This window comes from Lytechinus pictus, chromosome 2 (genome assembly GCF_037042905.1).
Source record: "Lytechinus pictus isolate F3 Inbred chromosome 2, Lp3.0, whole genome shotgun sequence".
Classification (NCBI taxonomy): domain Eukaryota; kingdom Metazoa; phylum Echinodermata; class Echinoidea; order Temnopleuroida; family Toxopneustidae; genus Lytechinus; species Lytechinus pictus.
Window position 1 is genome coordinate 16,966,469 of NC_087246.1, and position 13,920 is coordinate 16,980,388.

Genomic DNA, 13,920 nt, shown 5'->3' on the forward strand with positions numbered 1-13,920 from the left:
CGTACACCAGGCCACCCACTCAATCCCGCCGAAGCCTACCCGACGAGTCCGCCGACCAACACGCACAGAACGCCACCACTGATGTACCTACCACGCCGCCGACACACACACACGCCGCCGTAACTCACCCCACCGTCTACACACCGCGTCCACATACCACGCCAACTCGTTTCCCGCCAAACCGCCGACCCACGCACAGAGCGCCACCTACGACGTCAGCCCGCCGTGACCGCCGGCCCAGCGTTTTCCCCCACGTCCGCACGAACGCCATAAGTACCGCCGCACGCCAAGCGAACACTCACTCCTGAAGACGGACAGTCAACCTGCCCGAAACGTCGAGTCTCTCTACTACTCATCATCTCTACTCGCCGACTCAAGCCAGCATCTCCTCACTAGCTCTACTACTCAAGCTGTTCTCAACTCATCAATCTTTCCTGGTTTACAGTCCTTTTCAGGACTACTTTCAAGAAAGAATACTCTACTCTCAAATCTCCACTTTCTCGCCTATCCATTTCTTCTCTTCTTCTATCCACCGTTTCTATAACACTTCACATGGTGTACCGTAAACCACATCAGCGATTGTACATACCACCATGCAAACCTTCAAACAACATCTATATAAAGTTAAACATTAAGGTGGAAGTTCTGATGTGGATCATTACACCATATTCATGCAAAGGATATCACAGCAATAGTAACTATGCATCATGATTGTTGTATTATGCCAAAGAGGAAAAGTTATATATTTCCACCAATTAAATCTCAATTGAATTTTTCTCCTCATGCCGACAATGTAATGTTTTTATTTTTGTTCAAATATATGAATTAAGTAAAATCAAAATAACATTTAATTATGGTTGTGAATAATGGAGTAAACTGACTCAAAGTGATTGAAAAAGACTGTTGATAATCCACCTAAAAACCGGTTAGGTAATTGCTGCAAAGCAATTGAAGCACCAAAATGGTGATAAATTGACTCAACTCTTCAGATGGTAATATGCACTGCACACAGATGAACATTTAAGGGATATGTATATTTGGGTATACCCAAATTGTGGGCCAACCAGTTTCAGTTGATATAAATTTGTTAAGTTTTGAATGTTAGGGCACTGGAAGAGCAATCCTTTGCACACTTTAATACAACTTCAATTGATCTTTGATTTCTATCTATATCCAACAGGAGAAACCCAAAATGTTTGCTAAGGACGTGGAGATTACCCATTCTGTTGTTCTCAAGAAGCTCTCTGAGATCGTTGGGGCTCGTGGCAAGAGAGGAACCAACCGAGCGGATCAGATTGAACTGTTGAAGGAACTCAGGAACATCGCTAGTCAGAACAACCTTGGGTTGGGCGTTGATCTGAAGATAGCCTTCCATGTGATGTCGGCTGTCTTTGATTACAATCCTAATGTTGCTACTTGTATGAAGCCAGCCATCTGGGAAATGTAAGACCTGTACACAATTACACATATACTCAAACAGGTTTTTTATCTGATTTCTGACCCTGACTGCTACCCATTGCATACTTTTATAGGCTTTATGTTGTACAGCTTATGTGGTGCTTTAATATGTTTTGGCTTGTTTTCAGGCCTTGTTATTAATATGGACTTCAACCCTGTCCTTAAAGTTGTTATGAGTTAAAAAAAATGTTTTCTTTAGACTCACTTGTGTAGTGGTAATGACCGCAAAATGAATTCTAACAGAATCAAACAAACGATTACTAAGTGATTGTGTATTTGTATTTAAAAAAAAAGATGCCAAACTTTTTGGTAGAAAGTGATTGTTTATCGGTGATTATCAAAGTTAAGAAGCGCTTTTGTCTTTCCACTCAGCTTTCCTCCAATGTATAAAATAAGTTTTGCCCAGGTGTGCTTATTTTTGTTAGCATTTATTAACATTTCAGCATATCTGAGTGGACAGTTATTTTTCATTACCTCATGGTGTCTTACTTGCTAACACTTTTTCAGAACCTGCTTCTCAAAATTATTACTCACTGACTGTGACTTCTAACTTTGATTTCAGTCAATGACCTAATTATGGAATATCAAATGTGATTTAAATCTCTTTCAGAAGAGGGGACTTGTTTCAGTTATTAGCGGTTTTAGTACTCTGAATTTTAAACTTGTCTGGCAATTATTGGTCTTACAGTATTGTCAACTACAGGTTGTATTAAAACTTTTTAAATCCAGTTTACATAAGGAGTATAAGAGTCTGAAGAGCTTGAGTTTTTTTTTCAGGTGCTTAGCCCTTATGATGGAGATGCTCAACATTCTCATAGAAAACCCAGATGTTGTGTGCTCAGAGAACTTTCATGAAGACGCCGAAAGTTTACAAGTAAGTAGTTCTATATCAGTGTATTGAATTCATTTACTAGTTTGAGTTTATCAGTGATTGAATTTTCGACTTATCATACTTTGCTGTAGTTTCAAAACAAGCAAAATTATGAGATGTGATATCTTTGTTAATTTACACCTGATTAGTTGTGGTGTTGCTCAATGTTCGCATTTTATATATTTTTGAGGCTTGACCTAGCTGCCCATCATGTCCAATTGAACTGCATAAACGTAAGCATTTTACTGTCTAAAGCTCCTTTCACAATTGTTGGTGCAACTGCTTACAACCGTTGCCATTCTGTGCAACATATATTGTTACCAAATGATCACAGACCATAGCACAAGCAATTGTGAAAGCCCCTTAGATTTTAGATGCTATGTGACCGTATTTGATACTTTTTTCAATATATCAATCAATCTATGTAAACATGTTATTTGACTGTCAAAAGGCATTCTATCAACAAACTTGTAGACAGAAGCTTGACAGCACGATCCACGTGGAAGTTACATGTAGAAAGGGGTATCATTATCTTACAATATGTACAATATGTGTGTTTCATAATTCATGAATGAAAGAGTGACACAGTGATCAATGCTTGGTGTTATGTACACTGTGGTCGACTAATACCCAGCATTAATGAGTATGAGTGATGTTGCAATAAGGGTGCAAATTTTGTGCGCACATTATGAAATGCACTAATTATACAATTAATGTTTTGGACTTCACCTTCTTGAATTCCTTGTTAAAGGGTAGGAAAGTTATTCAGACATGAGATTTATTTTTTGTTAATTGTAGGAGGCTCCGTATAAGATCCGTGGTTGTATTCTGACTGTAGCTGAACGGCTTGATGAGGAATTTACCAAGATGCTTCAAGCAACTGATGCTCATTCTACTGATTATGTTGAAAGGTGAGTCTAGAATTTAATTTATCAAGGATAGTTTCCTAATTCTAATTTCAGTTGTTCTGGAAGCAAGGAAATAGAAAGGGAACTCTGTCAAAATGGTTATATTGATTGCCTGTTGAGAGAAGAATTGTTCATAAGGTTGATTTTTTTTCTTATCAAAAGTATACAAAAAGTGGCCCCCAAATACCTTTACAATCCACTATCCCCACCACACTAGTAAAGTGAAAACGGTATAATTTTACACATTACACAAGTAGATTAAGACCAGTTACCAATAGCGAATTGTGACGCAAATCCTTCACAGTTGAGGCTCAATTTTTAAGCACATTTGCGCCCCGTTGCATAAAAGTTACCATTATGGTAACTTTGCCATCCAATGGTAACTACCATGGATTCCTCGATTTTGATTGGCTATGAAGCATCGTTACCATGGTAGTTACTATTGGATGGCAAAGATACTATAATGGTAACCAGGGTGCTACATAACTTTTTGGAAGCACTTGCCCAGTCGGGCAAGTAAATTTTCAAAAAGTTGGAAAATACTTGCCCGAATATAGATTTCACTTGCCCGAAAAAATCCTTCAAAACAAAGTTTTATTGCTTCAAAACAAGTTATAGCCTTATAGTTTTACATACCATACCATTGACGTCTTTAAAAATACATTTTTCAACATGACTACTGAAGTACCTTGTAGTTGTATTTCTTTTTTTTTAATGATTTTTATCTTGAACATCATGACAAAATATATGGTAAATATGCTCTTTAATTAATTTCCTAATCTCATATATTTTCCATATATTTTGGAGGGGACTAGGCCACACAATAAAAAAGGGTAAATCACTGAAAATAACCAGAGAAAAAAAATTAAGGAGACAGAAAGGACAAAGAAACAAAGGAAGGAAGAAAGAAAAAATAAATAAATAGAGAGAATGACTGCGGGGAAGAGAAAATGGAAAGAAAGAAAGAAGGGAAAGGAGGATGGAAAAAAGAAAAAAGAAAAAAAATAGAAAAAAATTAGGGGAAGAGAAAGGAATGAATAAAAGGAAAAAAATAAAGAAAAAAGGTAAACAGAAAGGAAGGAAAAGGGAAAGAAAGAAAACAAGAGAAAGGAAAGAAGGAAGATAGAAAGAAAGAAAAGGTATAAGGATAGATGGAAGGAAGGAAAAAAAGATAGAACGATAGACAGAAAGAAATGAAGGAAGGAATGAAGGAAAGAGATGAAGGAAGGCAGAAAGAAAAAATAAGGAAGAAAAGAAAGGATGGATGGAAAAAAGAAAGATCAAAAGAACGAAAGACAGAAATAAAGAAAAACAGAAGGAAATAAAGGAAGGAAGGAGAAAGAAAGAATGAAAGACAAAAAGAAAGGAAGGAAAGAAATAAAGAAAGAAAGAAAGTATGAAAGGGATGAAGAAAGTAAGGAAGAAAAAAAGACAGGAAGAAAAGGTAACGAATGGATGGACGGAAGGAAGACAGTAAGAAAGAATGAAAGGAAGGGGAAAAAGAAGGAAGGATTTAAGAAATAGGTAAACAAAGGTTGGATGTAAGGAAGAAAGATAAAAAGATAGAAAGAAAAGAATGACAAAAAGAAAGGCAGCTATAGTAACAGAAAAAATGAACAAAAGAAGGTAGGAAATTTAAAGAAATAAAGAGAGATTCAAAAGAAGGAAAGATAGGCAGAAAGAAAGAAAATAGAGAGGAAGAAAGCTCAAACTATCCAGTCATAAATAAAGAAGAAAATTTATCAATTTCCTTGGCTAAAAAAAATAGTTAGGAAAGAAACCACGTTTATCAACATACACACAAATGCACATGTGGGACTGTCAAACAATGTATTTCAGTGTGTGCGATACAGACGATCATTCGAAACCCGATCTTTTTAAGCATAACAGAAGTGAAAATTTCTCCTTTTACTGCTTACAAATGACAGAGCTACCCCCAATATTTAGGAAATATGGACACTACAAGAATTTTCATTGGTAAGAAATGTGAATTTTGACAGTTCTGTTGGAGATTTCTTCCAGAGCAAACTTTGTTCGTGCAGCACGGTACTCCGTAGAAACTTAACTACATGCATCGGCTGCGTGGACTAGGCGCTAGCTAGCTAGGTATGCTAGACTGCCATTGATTCTGTGTGTGTGTGTACGTCTCTGAGCTGTGTGTTTATTGGCAGAAAATGGCGCAAATTTTGCAATTTGAAAGAAGAAATTAATGATATTGTTTTTTTTTTTTCTATTCTATATTTTGATGGTGAAATATGGGGAATCTTTCTAAAATATAATTTCCATAGGAGAATTTTGCTTGCCCGATTCGGGCAAGCAGTTTTTGTCTTTGCTTCAAAACACTTGCCTGACTCTAACTTTTACTTGCCCCGGGCAATCGGGCAAGCGCTTATGTCGCACCCTGATGGTAACTTATATGCAACAGGGCCCTGGTCCTCAATTCATTGATAACTGTCTGAAATAAATACTAAAATAGTATTTTCACCATTAAAGCATGGGAAAATACTTTTAAAATAGAAGTAACATACAAAATAACAAAATTTTGACTTTTTTGTTTTGTTTGCCTCTCATAATTTTAGCTCAGAATTAGACCATGGCGTAAATTAAACCAGAATTCAGAAATACGGACCTATAAGTGAACAATAACATTAGACCAAGTTGAGTATGATCCAAAAGTGCACACTTCATCTCTGGACATATATATGCATAGAGATGAATGCATGGAAATTTCATTAACCTGCCTTCTGTATTCAATGAGCCATAATACTTGAAATCCAGTTCTCATGCACTGCCTATTATGCCAAGCAATCTTTTAGCAGTAGGTTTGTTAGACCAGGGTCTTACAAAGAGTTATTGATCCAATCAATTATAACTACGGAAATCCATCAGTGTCAGTTTTTTCTACAGGAAATTAGCAAAATGTCTTTTGTAAACAAAGGAAAACACACCAAATTGTCAAGAAATCAATGACTTTATGGATATACATTCATATCTAGAAATTGTTTTGAACAAACATGCATTTCATATGTTGAGTTTGTTGGCTTTCCATGGTTGCGATTGATCGGATCAATCGCAACTCTTTGTAAGACGGGCCCCTGGTCTATGGTCTGTAAGCATCTTCATGTGCACATGCATATAAATTATCTATGAATTAGCTTATGGATGATTCTATACTCTGAATGCAGTAAGCCAATATTTATATCTAATGTTCAGGTTGAAGGATGAGACTCTTGTGACCAACATCATTGTAAAACTACAATCTCATCTTGAGAATACAAGTACATCTGCTGAGATCTGCAGGGTTTACCTGAGGCACATCCAACATATCTACTACAAGGTCGGTCCATAATTGGTATCGTACAGCTGTACATTCTGCTTTGCATTTCCTGTGACTTGCTGAACATACTGTAATGCACATGATAAGAAGAAGTAATTCTGTGCATGTGCATCACAATATAATTGCTAGAAGTTGTGTTGCAGACGTAGCTACAGCTGCCAATTTATTAAAAAGTAAAACATTAAAAGCTCAGTCAGACGTGGTTTGATGCTCAGAATTTTTTTTTTAATTGGTACTGCCCATGGGATATGATGCGTCAAAAATAATGCAAAGGCAAGTGACTTTCCCTTTGTTACTTGGCGTCATGATTGCACCATAGAAATACATTATTAATGTTATTATTATCATTAGTACCAGTAGCATTTATTTCACACTATAAAAGATTAGGGAGTATCAGAGTTCATGAATATGATTTTTTTAAATACACCCACACAGTCATATGAAATATAATGTAGTTTACAAGTTGTCAGAGCTGAACTAATTGCTTGTCAAGTAGTGCTAAATGTTTTGTGGTTACCTTGCAGTATGATTACGAGAAACTTCGAGAACTAGAGAAGAACCGTACCCAGACGGAAAGTGAAAAACAGGAAAAGACGGATGATGGTGAAGGAGAAAAAAAGATAGAAGAGGAGACACAAAAAGAGGAGACACCAAAAGAGGAGAGCAAATTAGAAGAAGAAGACAAAGCGAAAGAAAAGAAAGGTAAGGTGTTGTTCAAAAGAAACAGTTCATATTAAATGATGCAATTTTTCAGGTTAAAATGCTTGTGCGCTGTATGGAGGCTTGCTGGCCTTATGGCGAGGGTAATATTATCCAAAGACCTTTGAAAGCTCATAGAGAAGTGAGATGACGTGAGGTGAATATTATTATTAAAATCAGACACAAACAGTTTTTGACTGCCATAGTAAACACCTCTTTTATTTACAAAGATAATTTTCAGCCCTCCTGATCAATTCTATCTGGTATCTCTCTGTATTTTAAGTAGGAGCAAGTTGACTTGGTTGTAAATCATCAATGCTATTCAAAACACAAAGATCCTAGTTTTGGATTTCTTTCCATTGTATTAGGGCAACTCGTCTTGGGCAAATGTTATTTACCCAACTCTCAGGGGTTTGGTCATGTTGATGGGAGGCTACTGTCTTTATTCAGTGGCACACCAACAGTAATATGACCTATTCTTGTTCACTATTGGGTGTGTAGAATCATCATACCCTTGGGTGCTATGCCCACATTACATATATCTTGGGGGGGGGGGGGTTATGCCTCCATCCACCATAGGTGACTTATGTTGTTGGGTCGTCAATCCATCTATCCTGTTTTGGTCTCACTATAATTATAGAACTGTTTGAGAGACTAACTGCAAATTTGTTTTGAGTATTCATATAGGAGTGACAGTGTTCTGAATAGTTTTGAAAGTGTCAAGGCCAAAGTTCACAGAGGTAGTTATACATTTAAATATCTTGTACTTTATAATAAAACAAATACTCTTACATTCCATTCTAACATGTCATCCATAAAAGTTTTATGGAAACTTGCCACATTACATCCAAGAGCTAATCAAAACAAATTATTTTCATTATTGACCAAAAAATGGCATGTATATTTACAGATATGTAAAATCACTTTTCCTTGTTCTCATATTATACAGAAGAGGACTCGCTGACGCTGATGGACCGGATGTGTAAATACATTTACTCCAAGGACACCACGGATCTGATCAGAACTAGAACAATGCTGTGTCATATCTATCACTATGCTATCCACGATCGCTGGTACACTGCTAGAGATCTCATGCTTATGTCTCATTTGCAACAGACCATTCAATACTCTGATATTCCCACTCAGGTAAGAACTATGTCAGCTCTCTTACACTAAAAATCAAATAACTACCGGTATGTCAAAATTATCATTTTGTAATACTGAACATCTATTTATCTTGAATCATTTAATGAGCAGCGAAAGGAAGACTTATATGCTTGACATTCATTATATATTTTCTTTTGATCAGTAGTAGTATTGAACATAGCCAACTTCATTGACCAGTCATGGTGGATGGTTTGGTTAGATTGTGTATAATATTGTTCATGGTTTTAGTGCTGAAAAGGCACTGATTTTTTTTTTACTGAGTCATTAATCTACATAATAATGACATTCCCACCAAGGTATTAAATGGGTATAGAGTGGTTCTTCATACAGCTGCTTGTAGGTTAGGCACGACTATGGACGACTGGAGAACATGTTCTGAGGTGCCAAGTAAGCTATGTAGAGATTATTTAGCACAAGAATAGGTCACCTGTCATGCCAAAATTAACAATGGCTTTATGAAACTGTCCAATTGTAGATACGGAATATTAACACTTGTTATAATACTAACACACAATTCCTATAACAATTTTACTTTCAGCCAATCAAATTGAAGTATTTCAGAAGTTTTTAACTGTTCTTTGCAAATTTGTTATTAAAACAAGTTTTATGAAATGGGGCCCCGGGACCCCATTGGAGCACCTTCAGCTCCTTTGTTGATGATTATATGCATTGTGCTAAATGCACATCTATATCATTACTTCTATCATGACTTTTTGCTTCATTTCAGATTTTGTATAATCGTACCATGGTCCAGCTTGGCCTCTGTGCATTCCGTCATGGTAATATCCGTGATGCCCACAATGCATTGCTTGATATCCAAAGTGGTGGACGTGCCAAGGAACTTCTAGCTCAGGTAACAACTTAGATTTATCAAATTCTTAGATGTGGATTCTTTCTTGCGCTCTTTGCTGATGATACTGTAGGTTTCATTGAAGATTCGGTTTTCCATACACTCATCAGTAGAGAACTGTCCATTACATCGCTATCATGTATATCTCCGTTACGCTATGCTTTTTTTTTTTTTTTAAGTGCTCATACCCATCTGGCTCCGCCTTCTTTAGAAGATCATCTAGAAATCCTTTCCATGGTTTTTCTCCCCACCTTCTTACCAAGTAGACATTCTATGACTTAAGTGAATAGATCCTCATCATGTTGTATTATGTGCCCTAGCAATATCTTATGGCAATCCTATAAAGTGTGTATGTATATATTATATATGGAAACTTCTTGAAATGATTGGCTCCTCTCTTTTAGTTCATCTGCAAAGTTTAAATGTTCTCAAACTATCAAGCCTTGGTCAGTTTGTTAAGTGAAGTAAAAATGAAGAAAAATGAGGGTCGGACGGTTAAGATTATCTATTATGGAATTGCTGTTTTGATCAGCACCCCATGACATACAATCATGTTTAACTTGTCAATATGTGGTTTACTGTCAGCATTATGATTTTGATTGTATCTATCATTACATGACAAAAGTATATGCTTGAAACCACTAAATCCTGATTTAATCTCATCAACTCATCTTATGTTTCTGAAGGGTCTTTTGATGAGGCAGCAGGAGCGTGACGCCCAGCAGGAGAAGATAGAGAAGAGTCGTCAGCTCCCTTTCCACATGCACATCAATCTGGAGCTATTAGAATGTGTCTATCTTGTCTCGGCAATGCTGCTTGAGATCCCTTACATGGCATGTAAGTACAACACTGTTCACTTTAGCAGGTTAATCTGTCCAAAGACCACATATATTGGTTGGACTTTCAGAAAATTTAACTGGCAGGAATAAGTAAATAACACAAATTTTGAATATTCAGTGAAGTTGTTTTTATTAGTAAATTATATAGAGCTGTCAGTTCTAGTATGTGTATTATATACCCCAGTGTACTATTTTTCTATTAAACGTAGAGTTCTGTGGAAAGTGTGAGGCATTCATATTTGTAGATTTTTAATATGGATTCAATGTTTTTCCAAATAATGTTGGTCATTGTCAGCAATTAAAAAAGAAAAAAGAAAAACAGATCGCTGATTGAATTTTTTGTGTGGTCCATGGTATCAATTTAAAGAAGAAGATGAACAGGGGGATCTTACATGAGAGAATAGAGGAATGGTTCAGGTAAACTTCATTTTTGAAATACTCTCTTTGACCAATATTATGTATGACATGAATTTATTATCTTATAATACATTCAAATTCTTGAATTATTTCAAATGTCCAGCTCACCACTTTGACATTCGGCGTCGCATGATCAGCAAGAGTTTCCACCATCAGCTGCGACTGAGTGAGCGTCAGACCCTGATTGGACCCCCGGAGAGCATGAGAGAGCATGTGGTGGCCGCCTCCAGGGCCATGCGCTACGGTGATTGGCGGGGCTGCAAGAAGTTCCTGGTCAATGAGAAGATGAACATGAAGGTCTGGAACCTGTTCAAGGACTCGAACCATGTCAGGGACCTCATCACTAGGTAAGGAATCCTCAGGTTATCTTTTGTTGGGCAACTGTAGGTACCTCTGACTCCCATTCTCCTCCCTCTTTGGTTCAATTCATGAACCACCAAAGCCATGATGATTTGAGAGAATTACAACATTTCATATAGACTAGAAAACACACACAAATCATTTCAAGAAGGTTCCACACATAGGGAATCAGATGTCAATATTTTATGGAATTATCCTGCTGTGTAATATTGTCATAATAAGTTACAGTAATGACAATTTCACATGCTCAGTATGGAGGCAAACCATATATGCTCCAGATGAATATAATTTGTTGTAATTCATTTGGTATGTATTGATATACATTAATTAAGTAAAAATTTGTGTAAAATAATTTAGAATATTTTGGTGACAATTGGTTCTTTTTTTAATTATTATTTATGAGCACTATAGATTGCAATTACTGTATGATAATTGGTAATGACTGAGTGAACCAATATTTGAATTTTGTTTTGTTTGAATCTTTTTGTAGGAAGATACAGGAGGAGAGTCTGAGGACATACCTGTTTACGTATGGTAGTGTTTACGATTCTTTGAGGTAAGCCAAATACAATCTAGTAAAAAATTGAATTTCTATAATTTTATGAAAATGAGAAATTGATACTCCCATTTAGTTAACAATTAGTCATTGTTCTGGAAGGCAATCCACAATACTATTTTTTTCAATGAAAATTAAAGGAATGAAAGCATTGTTTTAAGAGACGGAACTTGTTATTTCTTGGTTATTTTCTTGGATGAGGTACCAAATTAAAGGGTGGGAATGGAGCTTTTGAGACGTGATTTTCCTTTTCGTCTCGCGTAAACGAAGTTCAGTAGAGACCTAGTAGCCACTTTTCCTGTTAGTCTGTTACAAAAATGTTAAAGTTTTTGTTCGACTTGCCCTTATTTATTCTGCATCAATTGTATTCAAACTTGGTACATATCCTTGGGTAATACCACATGCGTGTTCTTGAGGATAATGGGGTCAAAAGATCATATTGCATACTTTATTGATCGCGAAATCGGGTGAGACTCGTGGTTTGCAAACCATCTTGTGAAATTTGGGTGCCATCCACCCAATGATTACTTGTGGTTCATTTTCTTTCCTCACTCATGCAGGAATCGTATGAATATATCAGATGAAAGAGAAGACTAAGCTTCACAACAAAACATAATTTGTCAATTATACATGTCTTTGAATTATGACAAATCATCAATAAATATAGTTTGTTAGGCAGATTTGGGGGATGCACTGTATACATTTTTAAAGAAAATATTTGATTATATGTAAAAATGGCCAGCAACGTTCTGTGATCATTGTCATTTATATAAATATTCTCAATTCATTTTCATGTTTTTGTTTTTTCTACAGCTTGATCACACTATCTGATATGTTTGAGCTTGAGAAGACTGCAGTACATAGCATTGTCAGTAAGATGATCATCAATGAAGAGCTGATGGTAAGATATTAGTTTTATTTGCTGATGTGTATTTCACACCATAAATCCATGAATAACTCATCATCATTTGCTAGTCACATGGAATGTAAAACATTGCTTGGTCAAAGGTGGTATCCCTTAAGCAAATACACATGGGCTCAAAGATAGATTTTAAATAATGATGTAGGAATCACACCATAATTCGGAACATAATGAACATCTATTATTTAAACAGCAATTATCTTTTGAGTGAAAATGTATTGATAGCCCTATGAGCTCCAGATTGGTCTTCCCACATATCTTTTATTTTTCTTCAATCAAGAAAAAATTGTGATTTTTTTGTTGCATAGTCTTAATATGTAACAATGATACCATTTGCATTTTCTTTACCAGGCCTCCTGGGACGAGCCAGCTGCCACTATTGTGATGCACCGTTGTGAACCAACCCGTCTGCAGCACCTCTCACTCCGCCTTGCAGACAAGGTCGCCAACCTGGTCGATAACAACGAACGTCTCATCGACTCCCGCATGGGTGACAGCCGCTTCAAGGACCGCGGCTTCAACAAGGATGGTGGCCGAAGAGAAGGTGGTTACAAGGACGGTGGCCGCTACAAGGATGGTGGCCGCTACAAGGATGGAGGCCGGAGGGAAGGTGGCTACAGGGAAGGCCGAGACAATCGCTACCAACGTGATAGTCATCAGGGAGGCAACCGTTATAGGGACCGCGGTGGGAAGGGCAACTATAACCGAGACGGGCAAGGAAGGGACAACTACCACAGGGATGGCCAGAGACGAGGAGGGGATAGGTACCACCGTGAGGGTAGAGGTCAGTATCGAGATTGAAGTGGTAAATGCTCATATGCAATGATTATAGTTTGTCCAGGGATAAAGATAACATACGTAGATGGCAAGTTTCATGGTGCATTTCTTTATGAGAAAATGCGTTGGAGATTTACAAGAACATGTTGATTTGGTTACGATTATATGATGATTGATGGATATTAAGATTGATGGTGATGGTGGTCAATTTTTTTTCTATAGCTTGATTGTGCTATCTGCTATATTTTGATGGTGGTGATGATGGCAACGATGGTGATGATGATGATGAGGGTGATGCAGACCTGCCAACCAGTACGTTTTAGCCGTATTTTGTACGTTTTTGCAACCAAAATATGGCAGTAGGTTTTTTCTTTGAAAAATATGTTTTTGTTTTTGTTTCTTTTTAACTAAATCATAATTTATTGAGAAAAATAATCTCTATATGTCTCTATTTCATAAAACGTGCACAAATATGGTTATTAGATCAATGTAATTTCAGGTAACTTGTTTTTTTTTTTCAATCATTTTGTTCAAACCAGGGTGAAGATATACACATGTTTTAATGTTTTTTTTTTCATCTGCAAGAGCAGTGCGCATTTTAGCTTGCATGCAGCTTGAGCGCCGCGATGAGCGAGTGCGCCAAGCATTTTATTATGAAATACACTTTTTGGGGGAAAAATACAGTTTTTTTAATCACAGAATACAGTTTTTCATTCCCAGAGGTTGGCAGGTCTGGTGATGATGAGGATGAGGGTGATG

General features: G+C 36.7%; 1 protein-coding gene across 3 annotated transcripts in view; it reads left to right on the plus strand.

The window, feature by feature from the left end:
- Nucleotides 1-13,920, plus strand: part of LOC129284131 (eukaryotic translation initiation factor 3 subunit C-like) — a 28,365-nt gene that overhangs the window by 11,032 nt on the left and 3,413 nt on the right. For all 3 annotated transcript variants that reach the window (XR_010296103.1, XM_064111370.1, XM_064111376.1), the window contains exons 8-19: nt 1,181-1,443; nt 2,236-2,332; nt 3,128-3,240; nt 6,451-6,574; nt 7,099-7,276; nt 8,223-8,419; nt 9,168-9,293; nt 9,977-10,127; nt 10,650-10,893; nt 11,397-11,462; nt 12,276-12,363; nt 12,736-13,168. Coding sequence is in view for 2 of the 3 variants with exons in the window: in XM_064111370.1 (XP_063967440.1) it covers nt 1,181-1,443; nt 2,236-2,332; nt 3,128-3,240; nt 6,451-6,574; nt 7,099-7,276; nt 8,223-8,419; nt 9,168-9,293; nt 9,977-10,127; nt 10,650-10,893; nt 11,397-11,462; nt 12,276-12,363; nt 12,736-13,168 (2,080 nt within the window). In the remaining variant the exon portion in view is untranslated. The remainder of the gene's footprint in view (nt 1-1,180; nt 1,444-2,235; nt 2,333-3,127; nt 3,241-6,450; nt 6,575-7,098; nt 7,277-8,222; nt 8,420-9,167; nt 9,294-9,976; nt 10,128-10,649; nt 10,894-11,396; nt 11,463-12,275; nt 12,364-12,735; nt 13,169-13,920) is intronic.